General features: G+C 36.7%; 1 protein-coding gene across 1 annotated transcript; it reads right to left on the reverse strand.

Moving 5' to 3' along the window:
- Positions 1-251: 251 nt before the first annotated feature.
- Positions 252-26,822, reverse strand: LOC308418628 (vomeronasal type-2 receptor 26-like; the record flags this gene model as incomplete). Its single annotated transcript, XM_080914033.1, has 6 exons — positions 252-1,144; positions 4,008-4,131; positions 5,366-5,590; positions 14,283-15,083; positions 25,235-25,532; positions 26,608-26,822. 6 exons carry the CDS (start codon positions 26,820-26,822, stop codon positions 252-254), a joined length of 2,556 nt encoding a protein of 851 aa, XP_080770159.1.
- Between the last annotated feature and the right edge of the window lie 334 nt (positions 26,823-27,156).

Genomic DNA, 27,156 nt, shown 5'->3' on the forward strand with positions numbered 1-27,156 from the left:
AAAGAGAGAGAACTGCAATTTAACGAAATAGCTAGTAGACAAACAAAACTCTCCTCTAGCTGGAAACTCGCTAACCTGAGGTGACTTTTTTCAGTTTCACTAGTTGGCTCCAAGGATCTCAGGGATACTTGAAAAACACAGCAGTTCCTATTGTTTGGTGAAGTGCATTGACTTTAAACCTTTACTTTGAATATTTCTACCTGATTCATTTTACACAAATCACAATAAATTCTATTGTCTTAAAGAGGAAGTCATTTAAAAAAATTATTTCTCAAATGGCCACCTGACTTCAGTATGATTACATAGCATTTGGGAAGAAATATACAGCTCAGTATACCACCACTGGAAGCCAAAATTGAAAGAATTTCCATGGCCACCATGGTTTTACCTTTGGAGCTCTGGTAAGTGGGTACAAAAGAAATCCATACACTGCAGAAAACCAGCATGCTGAACGTGATTGTTTTTGCCTCATTGAAGCTATCAGGTAGCCTTCTTGCCAGAAAGGCAATAAGCAAGCTCAGACTGGCCAGAAAGCCCAAGTACCCCAGAACACAATAGAAGGCAATGGTGGAGCCCTCGTTACACAAGAGGATGATTTGCCCAAACTCTGACTGCATGTCGACATCCATGAAAGGGGGATAGGTTCCCAGCCAGACTGCGCAGATGCACACTTGAATGATGGAACCACAGAAGACTATAGCATTTGAGAGTCGAGTCACCATCCACATTTTTAAGGTGCTTCCTGGTTTAGTAGCTCTGAAGGCTACCACCACAATGAAGGTCTTTGCCAAGATAGCAGAAACAGCCACAGAAAATACAACCCCAAACATCATTTGTCTCAAGACACAAGTGAGTGTTCTAGGTTGGCCAATGAATAGTAATGAGCAAATGAAACAGAGCATTAGAGAAACCAGGAGGAGATAACTGAGATTTCTGTTATTTGCTCTGACAATGGGTGTGTCCCGATAACGGATAAATAATCCTAAAATCATGGCTGAAAAAGCAGATAAACTAATGGCCACAGAGACTAAAATAGCACCCAGAGTATCTTCATGGGACAAAAACACTGCAATTTTAGGGAGACACTGATTCCTCTGTTTATTTGGATACTGATTGTCAGGACACTTGATGCACTGATCCATATCTGAAAGGGAAGCAGTTTGGTTTATTGCATTCTATTCCCCAGAATTATATATAGGAAGCATATCATGTGTAAAACAATTGTTTGATCATGGAGGTAATGTCCCTGGTTATAGTCACTGAACCATAATATTGAAAGCCAATATTTAAATTAGTTATTTTTTTCATAAGAGAGTAATACAGATACACTGTATCTATAATGTATTCAGGATGTTAGTGTACTTAAACGATATGAGAGAATAAAAAATCTAGAAAAGACATTGAGGAGAAATCACACAATGTTAAAATTTATTTGATTACACAGGAAACTAAGAAAAATTTCATTTGTAAGCTTTTAGTGTTTTCTCTTTGTTCCCTTTGTTTTTAAAAATAATTCATTGCTTGAGAATTTTGTATATGCATATGATGTGTTTTGATCAAATCTACCACCAATCCTCCTAAAATTCCTCTCTCTCCATCCCACCATTATTTCTCTCAAGTTTACTTATTTTCCACACTGAGATCTCTTAAGCCTGCCTGAATGCATGTCAATATAGGGCCATCAACCAAAACATGGGCAGCCTATCAGCACCACATATTTGAAACAAACAAATAAACACACACACACACACACACACACACACACACACACACACAATCTTACTCCCTACAGCAGCAATCTATTATCACTTCCTTCCAGCTAAGAGTGATATTTTATGATCTTTTCCCCCATTCATTCTTGGATTTTGTCTGACTTTATCTGGCTTGATATGGTGCATGCCTCTCTGAGTCTATGTGCTCAAGTACCCTGTCATGTCTGACAAATTCTGCTTCACAATAGGTGTGCTTTCTGTGGCTTTTATGGCTATTTGCCTTCTTTACTGCAATAATTTTTGATGTTCTTAACTTTGTCAATTCTTAGCTTTAGTGGAAGGTGACAGGAAACATCTACAAGCTAAAAATTAGCATTTAATCTTCTGAGATGGTTTTACCATATACTGTCAAGTCAACATGGATTTGTTTTTTAGTCAAGTATGAAGAAATTACATAAAAGATAAGATTTCTGCTATTCATATGCTTTTCCTCTTTATTTCTCACACACACAAAGTCATATACATATATACAATCATACACACACTTATCACCAAGTACTAACATTTTGGGGAAGATGTCTGCAGATCAATGAAGATGTACTCTCTTGTAGTGATTCTATATAGATAAATATATGATTTCTTAATTATTAATCAAAATTCTATAAGAATCCCTAAAATTTTATTGGTAATTATTAAGCTCCTTATAATAGGACTTTTATTAAATTTTCTGATATTAAAATTGCAATGAGAACTCTGTCAGTCTTTAAGTGTCAAAATAAAAAGCAATAGAAAGCAGGCATCTATAACTTAGAGCACATTCAAAGAGGGTATAAAACAATGAAAAAAAGGTCATGAAAAGGGAACTAATGATTTGGTGTAAGTGCAAAAACATAAGATAAAATATTGACTGGGACTATGTATACCCAAATTCAATAATAACTTAGTCAAAAAAATTATGGATTTTAAATTTCAGTGAATCTGTAGTACTATTCCAGGGAATGAATGTTGAGTACCAATGGATACATATGTAAACAATACCTATTGTAAACTTATTTAACTTATGATTTGAATTTATGGTTGAACTTTTATAAAAAAAATGAAGAAGAGAAGGTTGGAAAAACCAAGTGATCTATTTCCCTAGAAATGGTACAAAAATCTAGGAAAGAATACTGTGTAGGCCATTATTACATCAGCGCAGGGTAGAGGGCAAGATGGGAAGAACATCATAGTAGAATAACTTAGAAATAAAAGGGGACTTAGAAATTAAGGGGAAACCTAAAAACTAAAAGGGAACATAGAAATTAAAAAGCAACTCAGAAATTAAGAAAAAAAACTTTTGGAGAGATTATTTTTGGAGGAGATAAAGTTTTTGGAGAAGAACTTAGAAATAATTATTAAAATCAATTTTCAGAGTGTTTTTTTTTCTTCCTGAGACTTTCAGAAGCAGGCTGAGAGTCATAGCCTCCAGGTTCCTTCAGAGATAAGAACAAAGGCTACTTTACTCAATTGTCAGATGTTTTACTATGAGGTGCTAAATGACCACACTCTCTGACCTCAAGAGGAACTAAGAGAGTAAGGCCAGCTATCACTGCAAAGACATAAGACAGGTAAATGTGTGTGTTTGTGTGTGTGTGTGTTTGTGTGTGTGTGTGTGTGTGTCTGTGTGTATACACAAAGCTCTATATATTTCACGTGAACAAGTCTTGCCAGTCCTTGACACTCTTTTCTTTCTTTCCCCCTTAGATATACCCAGGATACAACCAGTCTGCCAGAGCAGACCTCTAACAGGCAGCCTAGAAAAAAAACCTTCGTAACATTTCTAAACTTCTATGTTTAGAAACTGTGCTATATTTTTTCTTTCCTCGATTTCAATTGTTTTAAAAATAATGCTGGATTTTGTCACCGGGAACAGTGGAGATCCAAAGACACAGGCCTGGTGAGACTGTGCTGTGAGTAGGCAAAGCACAGAGAGGGCTAGGCTGAGCACACTGAAAATACTGCCCTCCAGTTGGTTCAGGGGAGCAGGAACTCTGCCACACTGAATTGGTATCTGCCTTGAAAGCCCTTGTGTGCAGACCAAATGCTCAAGCTATTTGCCACCTGGAACAGCAGAGATCCAAGGACACAGGCCTGGTGAGACCGCCCCTTGAGTAGCCGAAGCGCAAAGAATTCTTTCTCACAATTCCTATACTTATAATTGTTTCTTGAAATTTCCATATTCAGAACCATTTCTAGATTTTTTGTATTTAGAATCATTTCCAAAAATTTCTACATTCATAATAATTTTGTAAATACCTGTTTTATTTGCCATCTCTCCATTTGGACATGGTAGACAGTCAAAACAACAGAATGGTCTCCCTCGAACAGGTGTTTTCCTAAATCCAAGTTGACAACTCTGACTGCAGACAGCAGTAGGAGACTGTATAAAAGGCATGGGAAAGAAGAGAGTCAGTACATGACAGTCAGTATCAGCAGTGAGATGGTAGATTGCAGCAGTACCTTTCTGTACTGTAATTATCAAGAATTTCCATGTTTTTAGAGAGTGTAAAGCCAAGGTGCCTGTTTCTCTCTTCTCTCTCTCTCTCTCTCTCTCTCTCTCTCTCTCTCCCTTCGAACTCTTGCTTTATTATATGTCATTCAGCTGTTATTTTTATTATATTTCAAAATAATATTTTGTTATAGTTAAAATGATTTTGAAACTTTGAATATAGGTTGATCATATACTTCCCTTTCCCTAATTCTGTCTAGATCATTTGGTCTTCCCTGCTGACCCAAATTTGTGTTCTTTCTCAAAAAACAACCTACAATCCCAGTAAAACAACAGTCACTAAAAACATAGAAAAGCAAATACAAAAGCAAAAAAAGAAAAACAAATCAAAACAAAACCCACCAAACTGTGATCACATAAAATTATCATATAAATATTGTCCTGGCAAATTACTCCTGAACATGAGACGTGCATTGGCATGGTTGGTATGCCCAGTCTTCCATTGGAGAAAATATACTGGATCTCTTTAAGACCAAAATGTTTCCCATTACTATTCCTATTACTCTTTTTATCCAATTACTGAGGTATCTAGGGTGAACAGTTCCCAATTAAGAAGATGAATGGGAATATAGTTTTAAATTTTAAATCCAGAAATATCTGTCCAGGGTATTTAATCACATTATGCACCCTGTGATCCTGTTATTTATTTTAAAACTCTTTTCTAGTTCTGATATGGCTTAGCTCTTAGTACATCCTTAATCCTAAATAAAAAAGTTAAAATTAGTTTGTAGACGGAAGCACCCCATGCTTGAAAGTAACACCTAATTGAGGATCAGATGAAGTGATGAATCAGCAAATGTTTTGACAGGGTAAGTCAAAGACAGGTGAGATATGACGCTTACAGAAATAGAGAGGAAAGAGGTAACTTGCTTAGGTCCCACACCAACAGTCAGGTACTGAATTGCAACCCAGTGATGAAGGTTAAATGCAAATAACCTCCACACATTAACTCTTTCTTATTGTTCTGTGCCCAGAAGAAGAGAACTACTCACAATTAAATCACTTTGTTCTTCTTATTCCAAAAGGTGATGACTTCTGGCAACCATGCTCTCTGAGGAATTCCACACTTAGAAGAGCTTATGGTCCCAGCCTCAAAGATACTCACCTTATTGTGGTGTTCACCCCATGTTAGAAGTTTGTCATCTAGGGAAAAATGCTGAACACTGTGAGATTCAAAGACAAACTCGCCAACTTTCACTTGAGCAGTGGTGTTATCCATCAGAGACTGGTAATTAAAAATGTCAAGCTTCGTGGCAGAACCCTCTTTGTTGAAAACATTCTCCTCATTGGTACATGTTCCAAGTTGGCACTTTTGTAAGAATGGATGGAGCTGAGAAAGAACATTCAGAACTTGCACTATAAGTTATAGAGATGCAAATAACACTGGTTACTTTAACTCTCCCCTCTTTCTCTAATTGTATTCTTCTGTGGCTTTCATTATTGTTCTGCATATGAAACATTTATCATAGAGCTTATCCATGAGAGCAGCAGACCTATATCACACACACACACACACACACACACACACACACACACAAGCACACAACACACACACACAGAGACACAGTTAGACAAAATCTCAACAAATAATGGAGATAAGAGATGTTATAAACCAAATGTGCTTTACAGCAATAAGATATCTGAAAGAGCCTTTTCAGCCCACAGTGAGGGCCGGGTCTCTGTTATCAGGACTCAGGATCTGCCAGGGAAAGGCTGTGCTCCCAGAACAGCTGCACAAATGATATTATACCTAGACCAGCAGAGAGCCTGGGACACAATCCCAGGGAGATCTCACCAGGAGCTCTAAGAGCACAGAGCTCAAGGTGCTCTCTAGAAAGGGGTCCTTTTAGGCCTAGAGAAAGGGCCAGGTCATAAGATCTACAAAAGAGACAGATGCCAGTCAGTGACAACAAGATCACCTATATTCACAGATAACAAGATGGCTAGAGAAAAACAGAAGAATTTAAGCAATGGAAACCAAGAAAACCTGGCAACATCAGAACCCAGCTCTCCTACCACAGCAAGTAGTAATTGCCAAACACATGAGTAAAACAAGACTTAGATTTAAAATCATATATCAGGGTGATGATGGACATCTTTAAGTAGTACATAAATAACCCCCTTAAAGAATTAGAGGAGAACAAGGAGAAACCACTTGAGTAACTAGAGGAAAACACAACAAAACAGATGGTGGAATTGAAAACCGAAATAGAAACAATAAAGAAAACACAAATAAGACAACCCTGGTGATAGAAAACCTAAAAAAAAGAAATCAGGACTCATAGATGCAAGCATCACCAACAGAGTAAGATAGAGGAGAGGATCTGAGGGGCAGAAGACAACATTGAAAACATAGACAAAACAGTCAGCAAAAATACAACAGCCAAAAGATTCCTCACTGAAACTGTCCAGAAGATCAAAGACACAATGAGAAGACCAAACTTAAGAATAATAGGTGTAGAAAAGGGTAAAGACTATCAACTAAAAGGCACAGTAAATATATTCAATGCAATTATAGAAAAAGCTTTTCTACCTTAAAGTACTAGATGGCCAAAAACATACACGACCCTAGAGAACTTCAAATAGATTAGACAAGAAAAAAAATTCTTCCTGGAACATAATAGTCAAAACACCAAATGTTCAAAATTTTAAAAAAATACTAAAAGCAGTATGTGGAAAAGGACAAGTAACATATAAAGGCAGACCAATGAGAACTACAGGGACTTCTCAACAGAGACTAAGAAAGCTAGAAGATCCTGGACAGACATCATATAGACTCTAAGAAAACAGAAATGCCAGTCAAGGTTACTAAATCCTGCAAAACTCTCAATAGCCATAAACAGAAAGACCAAGATAGTCCAGGACAGAACTAAATTTAAACAATATCTGACCACAAATCCAGCTCTACAAAAGATAATAAGGGAAACCCCATCTATTATCATACAAGTAAGGAATCTACACCCTAGGAAAACCAAGAAAATATGCAAGATAACTGAAAGAAGAAAGACACACAAACATTATTATACCTCTAACAACAAAAATAACAGGAAACAGCAATCACTATTCCTTAATATATCTTAACATCAATGGACCCAATTTTTCCAAAAAAAAAAAAAAAAATAGACTATCAGAAAGGAAATGTAAATAGGATTCAGCATTTTGCTGCATACAGGAAACGACTCAGAGACAAAGGCAGACAGCACCTCAGAGTAAAAGGCTGGAAAAAACTTTCAAGCAAATATCCCCAAGAAAACCTGCAGTAGCAATTTTAATATCGAATAAAATATACTTTAACCAAAAGTTACAAAAAAAGATAAGGAAGGACAATTTTTACTCTTTAAAAGAAAAAATTCTATCAAGAAGAACTCTCAATCCTGAACATCTATGCTCCAAATAAAGAGCACACAAATTCATAAAAGAAACCCTACTAAAGCTCAAAAAATATATTGCACCACACACAATAATATTGGGAAACTTCAAAATCCCACTTTCTTCAATAGACAGATCATGGAAGCAGACACTGAACAGAGACACAGCAACATTAGCAGAGGTTATGAACCAATCAGAAAAAACAGGCATCTGAAGAACATTTCATCCTAAAACAAAAGAATATACTTTCTTCTCAGCTCCTCACTGTACCTTTTCCAATATTCAATGTAAAGTCACAAAAGAAGCCTCAAGAGATATAAGAAGATTGAAATACTCTCATGCATACTATCAGATCACCATGGACTAAAGCTGGAATTTAATCACAAAAAAGATAACAAAAAGCCCACATACACATTAAAGCTGAACAATGCTCTACTCAACAATAGGCTCGTCAAGGAAGTAATAAAGAAAGAAATTAAACACTTTTAATTAAACTAGAGGAAAACAGAAACAAAGAGATGAAGGAATGGAAGAGGGAATTTAAAACAGAAATTGACACAATAAAGAAAAGACTAAAAGAGATAAACCTAGAGGTAGAAAACCTAAAAAAGAAATCAGGAGTCACAGAGGCAAGCATTTCCAATATATTACAATAGATGGAAGAGAAAATCTTGGGGGCAAAAGACAACATTGTAAAAATAGACAAAACAGCCAGAGAAGATGCAAAAAACAAAAAGCTTCTACCTAAAATGTCCAGGAAATCCAGGACACAATGAGAAGACCGAACCTAAGGATAATAGGAATAGAAGAGGGAGAATAAAATCAACAAAGAGGCACAGTAAATATCTTCAACAAAATCGTAGAAGAAAACTTCCCTACCCTCAAGAATGAGATGACCACGAGCAGAAATAAGCCTTCAGAACTCCAAATAGGTTGGACCAGAAAAGAAATACCTCCAAACACATAATAGTCAAAACATCAAGTGCCCAAAGCAAAGAAAGAATACTAAAGCAGTAAAGGAAAAAGGTTACGTAACATATAAAGGCAGACCAATCAAAATCACACCCGATTTCTCAACAGAGACTATGAAAGCTAGAAGAGACTGGACAGACATCATGCACACCCTAAGAGAGCACAAGTGCCAGCCCAAGCTGCTATACCCAGTAAACTATCAATCACCATAGATGAATAGATGAAGATATTTGAAGTCAAATCAAAATTTACACAATATCTGACCACACACCCAGCACTAAAACAAATTTTAGGTGGAAAACTCAATACAATGAGGGAAAATACAGCCTAGTGAAAACAAGAAAACTTCTAAACAAGAAAACCAAAAGAAGAAACATATACAGACTAAACCCAAAAAGCAATAATAGCAGGAAAAAGAAACAACTATTCCTTGATATCTATTAACATAAATGGACTCAACTCCCCAATAAAGAGACATAGGCTATCAGACTGGATACATAAAGAAAATCCAGCCTTTTGCTGCATACAGGAAACTCATCTCAGAGACAAAGACAGACACTATCTCTGAGTAAAAGGGTGGGAAAAAACTTTCAAGCAAACAGCCCCAAGAAGCAAGCTGGAGTGGCTATTCTAATATAGAATAAAATAAATTTCCAACCAAAAGTTAACAAAAAAGATAAGGAAGGACAGTTTTTACTCATTACTGGGAAAATCTGTCAGGAGGAACTCTCAATCCTTACCATATAGACACCAAATAAAAAAGCACCCACATTCATAAAAGAAACCCTACTAAAGCTCAAAACATATATTTAACCCCACACAATAACAGTGGGAGACTTTAATAACAAACTCTCACCAATGGACAGATCATGGAAACAGAAACTGAACAAGGACAATGAAAAACTAGCAGAGACTTTGAACCAACTAGAATTAATAGATATCTACAGAACATACGATCCTAAAGTCAAAGGATATACCTTCTTCTCATCACACTATGGCACCTTCTCAAAAATTGACCACATAATTGGACACAAAATGAGCCTCAATCGATATAAGAAGATTGAAATACTCTCATGCATCCTCTCAGATCACCATGGTCTAAGGCTGAGCTTTAATAACAACAAAGACAACAAAAAGCCCACATACACATGGAAACTAAACAATGCTCTGTTAAACGATAGCAGGGTCAAAGAAAAAATTAAGAAAGAAATTAAGGATTTTCTAGAATTCAACAAAAACGAAAAAACAACATACCCAAACCTATGGGATGCAATGAAAGCAGTACTGAGAGGAAAACTCATAGCCCTAAGTGCCCCCCAAAAAAAAAAAAAAAACTGGAGAGAGCTTACATCAGCAACCTGACAGCACAGATAAAAGCCCTAGAACAAAAGGAAGCAGATATACCCAAGAAAAGTAGACGACAAGAAATAATCAAAATTAGGGCACAAATAGACCAAATAGAAACAAAAAGAACAATTGAAAACAATCAACAAAACCAAGAGTTGGTTCTTTGAGAAAATCAACAAGATTGATAAACCCCTAGCCAGACTAACTAGAGGGCAAAGATAGAGTATACAAATTAACAAAATAAGAAAGGAAAGTGGAGACATAATAACTGAAACTGAGGAAATTCAAGGAATCATCAGATCCTAGTACAAAAACTTATACTCCACAAAATTGGAAAATCTTGAGAAATTGGACAAATTCCTAGACAGATACAAGATCCTAAGGTTAAACAAGGACCAAGTAAACCATCTAAATAATCCTATAACACCTAAAGAAATAAAAGAAGTCATCAAAAGCCTCCCAACCAAAAAAAGCCCAGGGCCAGAGGGGTTCAGTGCAGAATTTTATCAGACATTTATTCCAGATATAAAACCAATACTCTACATACTATTCCAAAAGATAGAATCAGATGGAATAATACCTAACTCATTTTTTGAGGCTACAATATCTCTCTTTTCTAAACCACACAAAGACCCTTCAAGAAAAGATAACTTCAGACCAATCTCACTTATGAACATTGATGCAAAAATACTCAAGAAAATCCTTGCAAACCGAATCCAAGAACACATCAAAACTATCATTCATCATGACCAAGTAGGTTTCATCCCTGGGATGCAGGAATGGTTAAATATAAAAAATCCATCAATGTAATCCACCATGTAAACAAACTCAAAGAACAAAATCACATGGTCATCTCACTAGATGCTGAGAAAGCATTTGACAAAATTCAACACCCCTTCATTTTAAAAGTCCTGGAAAGAACAGGAATCCAAGGTCCATACTTAAACATAATAAAAGCAATATACAATAAACCAACATCCAACATCAAACTTAACGGTGGGAAACTTGAAGCAATCCCACTAAAATCAGGGACTCGACAACGCTGCCCACTCTCCCCCTACCTATTTAACATAGTACTGGAAGTTCTGGCTGGAGCAATTAGACAGCAAAAGTAGACCAAGGAGATACAAATCAGAAAGGAAGAGATAAAAACATCACTCTTTGCCGATGACATGATAGTGTATTTAAGTGACCCCAAAAATTCCACCAGAGAACTCCTACAGCTGATAAACAAGTTCAGCAAAGTGGCTGGATACAAAATTAACTCAAACAAATCAGTAGCCTTCCTATACTCAAAGGACAAACATGTGGAGAAAGAATATAGGGAAATGGTACCCTTCACAATCATCACAAAAACTATGAAATACCTTGGTGTGACTCTAACTAAGCAAGTGAAGGACCTGTATGGCAAGAACTTCAAACCTCTAAAGAAGGAAATTGAGGAGGATCTCAGAAAATAGAAAGAACTCCCATGCTAATGGATTTGAAAGGTCAGCATTTTAAAAATGGCCATCCTACCAAAAGCAATCTACAGATTGAACGCAATCCCCATCAAAATTTTAACCCAGTTCTTCATGGAATTGGAAAAATCAATGTGCAATTTCATATGGAACAACAAAAGACATAGAATAGCGAAATCCTTCCTCAAAAACAAGAAAACATCTGGGGGAAACACCATCCCTGACCTCAAGCTATATTACAAGGCAATTGTGCTGAAAACTGCATGGGACTGGTACAGAAATAGGCACGTGGATCAATGGAATAGAATATAAGATCCAGAAATGAGCCCTCATGTATATGGTCACATGATTTTTGACAATTGAGCTGTAAACATTCAATGGAAAAAGGATAGCCTATTCAACAAATTGTGCTGGTCCAACTGGCACTCAGCATGTAAAAGAAAGAAAATAGACCCTTTCTTATCTTCTTGTACAAAGCTCAAGTTTAAGTGGATCAAAGATCTCCACATTAAACCAGACACACTGAAACTATTAAATGAGAAAGTAGGGAAAACCTTAGAACACATAGGCACAGGAGAAAATTTTCTGAACAAAACACTAATGGCTCAAGCTTTAAGGTCAAAGATTAACAAATGGGACTTAATAAGACTGCAAAGTTTCTGTAAGGCTAAGGACATTGTCAAGAAAACAAAATGGCAACCAACAGAATGGGAAAAGTTTTTTACCAACTCCACATCAGATAGAGGCCTAATATCCAAGGTATACAAAGAACTCAAAAAGCTAGACACCATAGAATCAAATAACCCTATTAAAATATGGTATACAGAGCTAAGCAAGACGTTCTTAGTTGAGGAATATTGAATGGCTGAGAAATATCTAAGGAAGTGCTCAGCATCCTTAGCCATCAGGAAAATGCAAATCAAAACAACCCTGAGATTCCACCTCACACCAGTCAGATTGGCCAAGATCCAAAACTCAGATGACAACAGATGCTGGAGAGGTTGCAGAGAAAGTGGTACTCTTCTCCACTGTTGGTGGGGTTGCAAACTAATACAACCACTCTGGAAATCAGTCTGGCGATACCTCAGAAAATTGGACATAGTACTACCTGAAGACCCAGCTATTCCACTTCTGGGCATATACCCCAGGGATACTTAAGCACACAACAAAAATATATGCACCACAATGTTCATAGCAGCTCTATTTATAATAGCCAGAAGCTGGAAAGAACCCAGATGTTCTTCAGAAGATGAATGGATACAAAAATTGTGGTACACTTACACAGTGGAATACTACTCAGCCACCCGAAACAATGACTTAACCAAATTCTAAAGAAAATGGCTGCATCTGGAGAATATCATTCTGAGTGAGATATCCCAGTCACAAAAGAACAGACATAATATGCAGTCACTCATAGTGTTATGCTAACCTCAAAGGCTCGCACTGCCTTAGAAACAACTCACAGACTGTATGAATTCCAAGAAAAAAAGAAAACAAAACAAAACAAAACAAAAAAATAATAGTCATGCTCAATCCTAACCCACTTAGAACACATTGACAAATTCCGGGTTGTATCCTGTATTACATGTCCAGTTTGCTCATTGTTAAAAAGAGAAAATCTTTACACACCAAGAAAACTTTGACTATTTCCAGGTTGCATCTTGCTTTACATGTACTTTATGCTCATTTTTATTGGTTGGATCTTTATCACACTATCAAACCTTAAAAAAAATACTGACAAAAATGTATTGTATAATTTTATGCAAAAAATGCTTAAAATCTGTACATTTATCTTTATTTTGTAAAATAAAGTTTTTTAAAAAAATAAATGTCATTGACCAAAATTTGGTCAAATAATGAAAAAAGAGCAGATATACCAAGTTCTTAACGAGTGAATAAAATATTTTTTAAAAAAATCTTGTAATATTCCATTTCATTTTGAAAATAAAACAGAAAATATTATTTTCAAAAAAAAATAAAGCCAAGCAATGATGACGGTGTTTTCGAATTCTTATATGAAAAGTGTTTAGATTTGTACATTTATCTTTGTCTTTTTTTTAAAATAACGTTCTTCAATAAAAAATAAAACAAGTAAAGAAAAGATAAGCAGGTACAGAGTGATAAACATTAGGAAAGGTGATGTGTCATGACATTATCAGTCTATTCAACCCAGCTTTATTTTAGAGAATCTGTTTTGGTTTCAGTTTTATTCTGAATTTGATTTTTAAGACAAGTACTGTCTATGCAGCCCAGGCTGGCTTCAACTCATGTTCCTCCTACCTCAGACTCCCATAGACTAGAAAAGAGTCATGGATTATAATGTTTAGCTTTATGGAATCTATGTGTGATTCTAGGATATGTTTAACAAAACAAGCTATTAGCTTCAAATGGACCTAAAAATCCCTTAAAATGTTGTATATTTGTACTTGACAAGGATCTTGGTTTTAAACCTATAATTTCTTCACAAAACTTTAAAAGCAAAAAGAAAAAGATGTGACAATTAAAGAGCTTAAATATTATGGCTTGAATGACCTAAAATTAGGAAAATCATTTTTCAGCACCATATACATATATATATATATATATATATATATATATATATATATATATATATATATATATATATATATATATTTAGTAGGAATATTAGCTCAACTTGAATGACTAAAATGTGTTTCTCTTCATTTTTTAACACTATTACTTTATGTTAATGAAATAAACATGAGTACTTTAGAAAAAAGACAGTTCCCTAAAGTTGTATGCTAAGAACAGAAATATTTTTCTAACAGTAATTAGGAAAGATCATATATCAAAATGGAGAACATACAAGGCAGGGGCCAATGCCTAGGTAAATAAAAGTGCAGATATTGCTACCTTCCATGGGAGAGGAGCTTGGTGTACATCTTTATGGAGTGAGTCTCCTTCCACTCTGAGTGACAGCTCCTCATGGAGTGCCTGGGCAATGGCATACACAGCTGCATGGACTTTGAAGCTGTAGGGTGAGGTATTCATGTCCCAATGGTGTAGAGGTAGTGTGCTCAGTTTTTTCTTACACTTATCTTCCCTGATCGAGGGCTGATATGAGTATGGACAGCCAAATAAGATCAACCACAGTGTTCTGATAAAGATATTCTGAGGGTATTTTCCAGGTTGTACACTTTTGAGAAAATTCTTGAATCCCAATATTTCCCCCATGTGAACTGAAAATGATAATCCTCCACCGAAGTATGTATAAGCTTCATCTTCTCCAAAGGGTAATGTGGTGATGTCCCAATCAGAAGTTGTGATCCAGACATTACCAAAGGGATTAGCACAATAGATTAGAAGGATAAACCTCAGAAGAGAATATGTGTCACCAACTGCAACAATAACACGTGTCTTTTTGAATTTTTCCACAAAATTTTCAATGTTTCCTGTAAACATAGATGGATATTCTGGAAACTTTTCTGCAAATGCAGCACAAATTCCATGGTTGGTCATCTCCTCTGTGATTTCCCTAAGGAAGAGTTCTCCTCTCATATCATCTGGAACCACCAGGCCAACCCAGACCCAAGTGAAGTGTAGCAGCAGTTGAATAATTCCCTGGTACAGGGCTGTTGAGTGCACAGGAAACTGGTAAGGAGACTGGAGCTGAACTCTGCTCTCAAGACTCTGGTCAAAAGGACCGTAGCTGATCTAAACAGGAAGAAAGTTACCAGTTAAGAAAGTTATATTTTTAGATTTGTAAGATACTTATTGTTTTAGGGAGAAGGTAGTTATATTTTTCCCAGATAATTTGGTTTATCTGTTTTCTTAATGCACTCCAGAAAAAATAAACAGTTAACTTTGGTAAGAAATAGCATTTTTTAAGCCAAAAACACACCAACTTCTTCTCACTTCTCAGGCAAAAGGTAATTTTTTGTCAACCTTCTATTGAATGGATCAGACAAGGCCACAGTGTGTCGATCTGCTTCTCCCAGTTGTGGTAATATCTATCCAACATGAGAATTCAACATCTACTTGTGAAGTACATATTTCTCTGATGTTCTTTTGTGGATAGTCTTTCTGTAATGCTCAATCCATCATAAACTACCATAAAATAAGCTTGGTTAGTATAAAGGTCTTGCTATCTACCTCAATGAATGTTGTAAAGCCTCTTCTTGAACAGGAGTTTCTGGTCACCTCTATCACATTTCTATCCTTCTTACTTACAGTTGAAAACTTCAACTGAGATGACTAAGCTGCCATTCCTATTCGCTAGAGTGCACCTCCTCTGGGGAGAGTTTTGTACAAGATCTCTAATTACCTAATCTGCTATATCAATGATAAATTATTAAAATTTGCTGTACTTAATATTGAATATGGGTATAAAATTATTCCTTAAATGAGTTCCAGGAATATTTTTTCATCAGGAAATGTATTTCCAAGGTTTGTCCAATACTACCAGTATGTGTTACTGAATCTTCTATCTATAATCTGGTAATATCAGAATATCCCAGTGTCCCATGGCTCAGATGGGTACTTTTTTCTCCTTTTCCCATAAATTCTGTAAACAATCTCCTAAAATCAAATGGTCACTAGATCTTTCCCTCATCATTTACTCATAATCTGGCTTCATTCACTGACTGCTCACCAAATATCTGAATTTGAATGTTTATTAAACATACAGCTTATTGAATCCAAAGTCAGGATAATTGAATACAGACTATGAATACTTGGTAATTGACTGGGAGAGAGCACTGGGTAGAGAAAAGTAGGAGGAATAGGAAAGAAGAAATCAGAAAATGAAGTAAATATGAATAATTTGAGAAAAAAAGCTATAGCATAAAGAAATATTATATATTTATTAAATGCACAAAGTAAGCTATATAAATAGATGAAATAAGATGATGCAATTTAGATATTAATATACTGATAATATATTCATGGGTCCCATCAAACTAAATTAAGAAAACATAGATTGTTTTATAAAACATAAACTTTATAAAACATTAAACTTTGTTAATTAAGCCTATTTCTAATATCCAAATGAACTCCTTTAAAACAATAAATAAAAAATATGTTTCACATATTACAAATCACATCTAAATATAAGGCAAGAGTCTGTTTTAAAGAGACCTGTTGTCCTGCTGACAGGACAAGCCCAGGGTTCTTTCAGGTCTTCAGTTCAGGCGTTTTTCTCAGGAAGACAGCTGTTCTTTTAGAGAGATGAGCTGACAAAGTAGAAGAGCTATAGGTGGTCACTTGCTATGACATAGAGGGCTGTGGCAGGCTGCCATCTCAGGAGAGAACTGATCTTCTAACACTGAACTAGTGTGGGGGTGACAATAGGCACTAGCAGCACCTCAAAGAGTCTCCAGGCACCTAATTAGGCCTGAATGAGGCTTCCTCAGGAGAAATGTGTGGAAATGGAAGGTCACCATGCCAGGAAACTGGATAGTTAGGTATTAGCAGACCTGGTTTAGGCAATTTATGCAGAGAAAATTTAGTTCACTGTGTTGGTTACTAGGTATTAACTTCAACATCAGTTCTCAACATCAGCTTGAGGGGACTGAATAACAAAGTATAATGCTATACAAGCACAAAGATACCATAATCAACCCTTTACATTGTTGGCTAACACTATGTATATACACACACATAACAGTGATAGAGGTGACCAGAGGTTCCTGTTAAAGGTAAAGCTTTACAAGAAAATGTAGAGATTGGTAAATGCTAACAATTCATTGACTAGTCAGTTCAAAATCTCAAGTCTGCATTGTAGACAGAGATGAAGGAAGACTGACTCCAGGTATACCAACATTTCTATCTGCAAAGCCTTGACACGTGGTATATAACAAGTCATAATCCAGAAGCACACAAATACACACATGCTGATATCACCACACACACACACACACACATACAAACACACACACACACACACACACACACACACACACACACACACACACACACATACACATGCAAATACTTTCATTGTGGGTGGGGGATCAAATACTTATGGAACCTCCATGAAGTCATAATTCTTCAGTACTAGATATGAAAGAGAATAAGAAAAATAACATGAGATTGGATGTTAGAGATGACACATTGTGTAGAGTGACCAGTATTCACAATAATCACAAACAGAGATCCCATAATCACATAGATGTAGTAAGATAATAAACAGAATCTAAATAGAACTTAGCAAACAGACTTTTAGTGGAGAAATTCTAAAATGTGGAGGGAAAATTGTAAACTACAAAACAGCTAAATAAAGCCTCTGTAAGTTAAAATGCAAGTCGGTCATATAAAAAAAAAACCTTTATAAATTTTAATCAACTCAATTATGGGGTCTGGAAATGTAAAATGAATCAAGAAAGAAAGATGTGGGACTTAGCATACAGAGGACCCAACACACAGAACTGGCTGAGAACAGACACACAGTACTCAGAGTGGCAAAGAAGAAATGGGAAGAAAGGATCATCTCTCTATAAATTTGGAATGATTTGCATATGTTAGAGATTCATTTACATACACTAGAGATTGTTTAAATAATCTACACAGAAAAACTCAAAAGATAAAAGGTGACATGATAAAAGAAAGGAAATACGTGTAGCACATGGTCAGCAGCAAAGCACTGCTAGCTCCAGTTAATGCTTAAGCTGTGTGCAAGAGAATTACCAAAAGAAATTATAACAACGTCTCAGGATGTCATGTTTGATAAATATTTTAACTGTGTTGAGTATCTTTAACCACCAGGGGAAATCCAAGTTACAAATAGTTTTACTCTTTCACTTTAGTCATAGCCGTTTTCATCATGAGAATATGTAGCTGGGGCTGGAAAGGTCTCTCAGCATTTCAGAATATGAACTGTTCCTGCAGAGGACCTGGGTTCCATTGCCAACACCACTTAGGGCAGCTCACAACTACCCATAACTCTATATCCAGATGATTTAGCACCTTATTCTGTCTTTCTCCATGGATGCTGCGAGCTGACAGAATTAAGAAATTCGCTTAGCCTGAGTAAAGCCACTTTGCATAACCTGGCCTAGGTTTCTGTTTCCCATAGTAGAGGCTTTTTTCCAGAAATGAGGTGATTTTACTTTGGTAATGTAGATAGCTGGGTAGAACAGTCACCCAGGCAACAAATCCTGCTTGGCAGAACATTCTGTCACACCTGGGTAGTCCCCCTATTCATGTAATTTTCCACAAAGGGTATTGTGAAAAGTTCTTTAGCTGGAAAGTCCCCTAGCCTCATGCCTTACTTTTTTCTTATACCTGTACAAAACTAACATGTGAAAAATTAAAATTTGTCAGCTTGATCAGACCTCTTGACTTGCTCTCTGTTCTTTGCAACTCTTGTCCATCATTCTCTCCTAGATGATTCTGGATTCCCGTTGTTTGCCCTGCCAGTCTGGGCAATTGGCCCCCAAACATGTAGGACCCTCTGGAGACTCTCTGTAGGGAACTCTGTGCATATCATAAAGAAGGCCTTCTGTGTTCTTCTGGAGAGAGATAGAATGACTCACGACCTGCCCTTCGGTGGCTCTGCTCAGAAAACACATCTGAGGCAAGAATCCTTAAATGTAACATAATGGGACAAGCATTCTCCCAAAAGCCACTTTTCATTTTGGGACTTAAGCCACTTGATATCCAACATCTCAGGATTCACATGCATTAGTACAGTGGAGAGATCCCCTTATGGGTCAGTGGAAGCGACCTCATCTGGTCCTTCTTATGGGGTCAAGGTTTAGCCTGCATTTATGATGAAGAAAATTCAAGAGCCAAGATGGCTCCCTGAGAAGCTAATCAAACCTGTTAACCCATCATTGTCCAGAATGGAGCAGCAGTCTCTTCTTGAGACTTTTTCTTCTTCTCTTTCAGTTGCTGCTCCTCCAAGGACTGGTGATTATCCTCTTTACTATGATAACAACCTCCAATCTACCTCTTCAAAGGGCCCCACCTAATAGACACATACCATGGAATTATACTTGGGTAGATCTTTAAGAGAGAAAAGAGGTTATCTGGTCTTTCTATAAAATATCCACCTCAACTTGGTGGCCAGAGATATTAACCCCTGACCTATGTAAACTGGCCCTTGGAACCAATGTACTTCTGTGGTCTTGAACACCAGCTCAAATTAGATACTGATCCCAAGGAAAACATACTAAATACACCATCATACTCCCCCCAAAATCTCCTTATTTCAATCTTTCAGTCTGTCAAAGCTGGCTGTGATAACCAATTCTGCCACACATTTCTACAAGGAACAGTTTTCTATGTCTTCCCATGGTGGCATCATGACCATTTCCTCCTGCATACATATGGAAGCTTGGCTGATCTTTTCTGTAAAAGCTGGAGAAGCAAGACTACAGGCAAGCAAGACCCCTCTTCCACCTGGGATTATATAACAGTGACCAGAGATTTTCTAAAGCTGGCCTCAACACTGTCTCTCCAGAATGTAAGGACACCAGTATCAAAACTTGTAGCTGGTGTTTACACTTAACTAGTAGAATCTTAGATAGGGCCAAGACAAAAGATTGAATAAAAGGTTTCTCCTGGGGACTTAGGCTCTACCAGTATCACACTGACACAGGTCTAACTTACACTGTCAAACTCATTAAAGAGCTAACATACAGTAATAGCCCGGTTCCCATTGGGCCAAACCCTGTCTTAGTTCCCCAACCTAACTCTAAGCCTCCTATGCCCCATCCCCATTTCAAACACAATAGGTCCTTCTGCCCAAGATCCAGGACTTGCTGGCTCACCTGTACTTTCTGCTGTTCCTTTCATCACCCCCTTACCCTCTCCCTTATCCACACCCACTAAAATTCTTATCCTGACCCTGGTAAACCAAATATACTTAATGATCAGTGCCACCTCCACCATTGTGGTTAATGATTGTTGGCTTTGTTATCACTCCCATCCAATGTTCAATGAAGCTTGTTTTTGGTCATTTTTTCTTTCCCAATTCTTCTCGGGGATGTCAGTGGCAGACTTCAAAATGGCAAAAATATCCCTATCACTGGTTTCAGATATAAGAGTCTGTGCTGGCTCCTCCAATCCACCCCCTCACTACTCCTACGTCTGCAATGTGACATTTGTCCATGATAAGGACCATGCTTTCATTATTCCAACCAATGAGACCTGGTGGATTTGCCTAGATAGCCTAAATCTTTGCCTTTTCATTTCTGTCTTCTATGAGAACTACTGGGACTTTGCATTCTCAATAAGATGGTGCCCTAATTAATGTGTTATTGTTCTGATAAATTTTTCTATCACTGCGATCAGTCTTCTGACACCTCTCCTGTCTTGCATAGGTAAAGGAGAGAGCTTATTTTGTGTATTACTATATCTGTTCTCAACCTAGAGCCTGTAGGAACTGAAACAGGTATTTCCTCAGTTATACTTTCAGACTCAAGATACAGAGAACTACAGAGGGCCATTGATAAAAACATCCAGGATCTCCAACAGAAGATTGATGACCTGTATGATTCCTTCTCCTCTTACACTGATGTCATTCTTCAAAACAGGTGAGGACTGGACCTCCTGTTTCTCCAACAGAGTGGTCTCTGTGCTGCCCTTAGGTAAAGTTCTGTTTTTATGTAGACAAAACAGGAATAGTCATAGAAAGTATGAAAAAGGTAAGAGAAGGACAAGAGAGAGACTGAGAGAGAGAGAGAGAGAAAGAGAGAGAGAGAGAGAGAGAGAGAGAGAGAGAGAAACATACAGAGAGAGAGACATACAGACAGAGTGAGAGAGAGAGAGAGAGAGAGAGAGAGAGAGAGAGAGAGAGAGAGAGAGAGAGAGAGAAATTTGGTACAAACCTGGTTGTCAACTTCACCTTGGTGTCTACACTCCAGCCTAACATTTTAGGACCCTTGGTAAGATTACTTCTTATTTCTTTTGGTTTTGGGCCTTTAATAGACTAACCAGCTTTATTAAACAACAAATAGATAAGTTAGCAGAAAGACCAATTCAGATACATTTTTCTAGGCTACCTATGCAAGATCAGGTAAATTTGGAAGAAGAAGATATAGGCATAGAGCTACCACCAGCCATCTCCACCCAACCCAAAAGATGGAACTTTTCCCATGGACGAAAAAATAGGGTCCATGTTTACATTATGGCGGGCAGCCACAGAGATATTGGGAGCCATTTATTATAAAATATATTAAATCAATATTAATAGGTTATATCAGCTTCTATGATTCAGGTTGTATAGAATATCACCAGGCCATTCAGGCCATCTTCAAGGATTCTGTCGTCAGGTTGCTAAGTAACATATTCTGCTCTGTTCTTTCCGCTGAACTTTTCACCTACTTCTCTATGACTTACCACACTTCTCCCCTCCATTCTTGGCCCTTTAGTAGTTTTTCTTATACTGCTGGCCTCTGGACCCTGGGCCTTTAACAGGCTTGTGAAGTTCATCTGCCAGCAAATTGACTCCCTTGCATTCAAATACAAGTCCATTACCAATTTGACCTAGCAGATTGTGGTCTTGATGAACCCACAACGAGTGGGCCTCCTTCAGGATCTGCATAGGACTCAGATCTATGGACACTTGACTATGAGCAGTGTGGTCACCAGTGAGAGGTTGAAGGCAAAGCACTGCAAAGGGGAGGACCATGCACTCTGTTTCTGAGTTCCCTGGGAAGCATACCTGGTTGCTTAGAGTTTGGTGTTCAGAGGTACTCTTGGCCATTCTCGAATCTCTGATAAGGACACTTAGACCTTCTCTTCAAAATGACATCATGTAAACACATCTAGAAGGATCGGTCAATGCTTCTCCTTTCTGGTGAAAGCCCATCATCTCCGGACAGATAGATGTCCACTTGCATATAGCCATACGGGTCATAAACCAAATAAAAAGAAAGGATAAGCTGGGAGCTGACCGAATTAAATTCCCTTGGCCTGAGTAACACCATTTTACCTAGATATTGGTCTAGGTTTCTCTTTCCCATAGTAGAGGCCGTTTCCAAGCAATCTGGTGATCTTACGTTGGTAAGGTAGCTAGCTGAGTAGAATAGTCACTCAGGAAAAAGATCCTGCTTGGTAGAACATTCTGTTGCACCTATGTAGTCCCCTCCTCATATTATTCTTCACAAAATGTATTGTAAAAAGTCCTTTAGCTGGATAGTCCCCTAGGTCTGTGTCTGTCTTCCTTCTTCTAGCTGTATAAAACTAGCATGTGAAAAATAAAAATTTGTCAGTTTGATCAGAACTCTTGACTTGCTGTCTGTTCTTTGTGCCTCTTGTCCCTCATTTTCCCTTAGGTGATCCCAGGTTCCTGTTGACTGCCCTGTGAGTCGGGGCATATAGATATTAGATACACAGTGTTATACATAACATGCACGCAGTATAAAAAGTTATACACATAAAATAAACAAATCTTAATTTCTAAACCAATAACACTCTCTCTTTTTGTTTCTGTCTCACTTTTTCTGTCTGTCTCTGTCTCTCTCTTTGTCTCTCTCTTTTTGTCTCTCTTTCTCTCTGTCTCTCTCCCTTTCTCCAAAATATTAAAATACATCTAAATAAAAAGATTGAGTGGATCATTAAGAAGATATACAAGTAAAACCAAAGGAAGTATTCAGCCCAGCAGAAATCCAACACAATCACAGAGACAAAAGAAACATGAACCTCCCAAAGCAACATGACACCTCAAAGATCTTGACTCCTTAGTTTCTGAAAATGGGAATAGTGACTTGGATAAAGTGCCAGATGAAAAATATAAAAAGATTCTTAATAAAACTACCAGGAAAGAGATAGAGAGTATTCCCTTTTACAATTCATTTTTAGCTTGAACTTTTAGCACAATCATACAAATACGATAACTTGGAAAATTATCCCCATTCACATATGATATGTTTATGTCTGAAGGTTTTCTTAAGGTCTCTTACTGGAACACTAATAATGAACACTCTCAGCCCTGATATACACTTTCATCAATTAACAACACAAAATAAACATGCAAACTAATTGATTTCTGTATATCAATAATAAGAAAGAAATCATGGTGTTGCAGTAAATATTAAAAAGTGGAAACCTTATATACTGCTCTAGTACAGGATCCTGGGCTGTTTCTCTACCAATTGGTCCTCACTCCATCCTCTTTCAGCTGTTTCTCTTTTAGTCTGTAATTTTGGCTACCGGTTCCTGCATGGAGCTGCAGGCTACCATGCTGAAACCACTCACCCCAGCTTCTCCTCTACTAGAGGAAAACTTAGCTCACCTTCTTCACAGCTGGTAAAATCATGACTCCACATTCATAAATTTATCAAACAGGTTTGGATGTTAAATTCTCAATCCACAAACCCTCTACACATAAAGCTTACAACCTCTACACAATCACAATTACTCTCACATGTTGGTAACAGGGGACTGCTAGAGGAGATGTGTCTCTACAACCTGTTTCAGCTCTGGAGGCTATATTAGACTTCATATGTTTTTAGATATTTTGCCACTCTCAGAGTTTTGATTGAATTGAAGACTTATTTAGTTTTATAACCTACCCACGCTAATTAACTTTGAGAAAACCTAGTCATTTAGAATAGTTTCAAGTGGGAATAATTACACACAGTTAATATCTGAGTGTAAATTTTTTGATTAAGTAAACAGAAAGAGTGGGACAAGGATCTTCTATAAAAACTATGGAAGCTCAGCAGATCATTGTATGGTTGATTAGGGGCCTAAAAGGATTGAAAAGTCTTCAGAGAAAAGCGAAGGATCCTATGTCAGGAAAATGGAATGAGGAGTTGTTAGGTGAGAGGCCAGGGGCAAGTGAGAAGCTGGTAGAAGAACCAATGTCAAAATGAGACAAGTCCAATTGTGCATATATTTCTTAAGAAAAAAATTATTAGTTATGAATGTCATAATTTACATTTTTCCAAAGTCAAATACATAAAAGAAAAAAAATAATTTCACTCATAAAAGCTTATGAAATGAAAAATAATGGTCAGGCATAATAGTTCACACCCTTAATCTCCGCCCTACAGAAGTAAAGAAAGGAGGATTTATGTGAGGGTATCCTGGGGTACATAGGAAGGTCAAGACCAGGCAAGTCTGCATGGTGAGAACCAGTCTTAAGGAAAAACAAATAAGTAAAGATTAAAATTAAAAGAAATCAAAATCGAAGCCGAATTCACTTTCCTAAGACTTAGGATCACTGAGGATACTGGGAAACATCACGATCTGGATCAATGTTATTTGCAACTTAATCTATTCCTAAGTATCCATTTCCAATATTATTACTAATTAGGATACAATTGATTAATAAATGCTACCTCTCCATCATTGTTTCTAAGACATCATTACTGATCAACAAATAGACTTGAAAACAAAGTAAAAAATCAAAACTTTCCTACCAACTGAGAGAAATTACTAACAGCACAATGGTCCAGCCAGAGTAGTCTGACCTCTTTGTTCTTTGTAAAAATAAATGGTATATGGCAATATGACCATATAACACAGTAAAAATAAACAGAAATATGTCTGTAGTTGTTACAGTGAAGATACATGAACAGAATTATTATAGTCCACATGTTCTGTGATGTTTTAAAACTGCATGCCAAAGAAATACAGTATCAATAAAAGTACAAGGCAAAGTAAACATTCTTGGAGTGATAGAAGTACAGATTTTCATTACAGTATCTATTTTTTCAAATGTAAAGGTTTGTAAATTAAATTTGTTATATAAACATGAATTCAACCTATGAATACATCATACTTTAGGTTGAAAATGATAACTAAAAAGTAAATATTAAGTAGTTTTATACCTCATTAATATACAATAACTGGATTAATTGAATTTATTACTATGTTAGTATGTTTAACCTAAGGAACCAGGATTCCTTGCATACCTGTGGGACATTGTAGAGACTTAGAACTCGGGAGATATGAGTTGAAATTCCTGTTGAAACACCTCCTATCACTGCAACCAGCTTATTAGTCTTCTCTGGCCTGCAGCTGTAGTTAGGAAGTGGGGGGCTCTCTCCTGAGAGCAAAGTCATAGAACTCTCTGTGGCCCTAATCTCAGTAAAGTCAACATTGAAGAGATAGTATCCCAGAGACATGTTGAATAGAATATTTGGGTCCTTGTTGATTTTTTCTGTAGCAAAAACCAAAGCCAGTATGTGCTGATAATGTTTAGTGAGATATCTAGGAGGAAAAATTAGAAAGATCATCATCTGTCTTCTTATTTCAAAATACCTTTTAATAAAAATATTATTACATCATTTACCTCCCTCTCTTTTCTCCCTGTGGCTCCTCCCATGCTGCCTAAAATTCTGGACTTTTTCTTAACAATTTAAGTCATGTGAAAAATATATAGCATAATCCAAGAAAGAAGCAGGATATTCTATATTAAATATGTCAAAGAATTAGTTTTAAAAAGTGTTATAGTACATATTATTATAAAACTCACTATTTTCTTTAAAAATTTTTTTGAGACTGTGCCTTGCTTATTTAGCTTTAGCTGGATTGAAACTCACTAAGTTAACTTGGTAAGCCTCAGTCTCACAGAGATCCCCTTGCCTCTGTTTGTGAAGTTCTGAGATGAAAGGTTTACACCACCAAATACTATCAAATGTACAATTTTAGTATTTAGTGTGCAATTTGTGTCTGGTAAATTAAAATTGAAGAGTACAGCCTGTGGGAAATATAGCAAGTATGATTACAGTATTTCATGTGGTATTAAAAATAGAATAAGCCTTGTAAAATACAGTACTTGATCAACTATGACAATTTAAAAATAGTTCAGTTAAAGCAGAAATATGTGATGTTCTCATTACAATACACTTAATCAAAACAAAGAAAATTGCTTCAAATGAAAAGTGTTTTCAAAGCCTTTTTATATATTTAAGAGAATTCAGTATGAATAGTAGAGAGACACACAGAGACATAGACATGGCTGAGTAGCTATTGGCATTTGGTGGCTACTAGGGAAGGGAACCTGAGTTTCAATTGAGGTTTACCCAAGTCATTCGTTACACTCTAGATTATGTCTTATCCTACTACAGTACTGGCATGCCTAAATGAACTCAGTAGATCTAAAACTGTGAGCAAGTTATAGTCTGTGATGTTGGGAGGGGGGGGAGAGCAAGACAGATCATAAAGAGAAAGAAAACATTGGACACTGGAGGGGAAGTAATTGAAGAGGGTTTGATCAACAAATATTTTATACATTCTAAATCCTGAAATACTAATTTTTTAAAGATCGAAGCCAAACACTTACACAGCAAAATTTTCCGGTTTAAAGGTTATATCTGTGAAATTATATTCAACTCTAAAATCTCCATTAATCACTCTAAGGGAAAAGAGTCCTCCAATAACAAAATCCCCGTCTTGATAGTAGCTAGCAGAAGCAGGTATACTTAAAGAGAAACAAGAAACTTGTTCCTGGAATACAATGAGAACAATCAGGAGAGAGAAAGCAATAAGTAATTTCATACTAACATTGATAAATAATTGATAAAACCCAGAAATCTGTTCAGTTGAGAGTCTGTAACTAATCAACCCTGATAGCACATCAACAAACAGATAAGACATGAGTCTATCTGGTTTTGTGGATCAAGGTTAAAGAGCATTGTTTTGTCCTGATATAGGTTCACCAGGATCCAAACACTTCTTTGTTTCCTAGGAGTAAACTCTGCTTTACACCTACTTAGCCTTAGATAATGTCCCCTTCACAGAGTCACTGTGAGTCTCCAAGGGCTCAGGAACCCCTGACTTGGCACTTGGGAATCCTGAACCTCTGCAGAAACAGACACAATTAAGAAAAATT

Source organism: Micromys minutus (genome assembly GCF_963924665.1).
Source record: "Micromys minutus genome assembly, chromosome: 3".
NCBI lineage: Eukaryota > Metazoa > Chordata > Mammalia > Rodentia > Muridae > Micromys > Micromys minutus.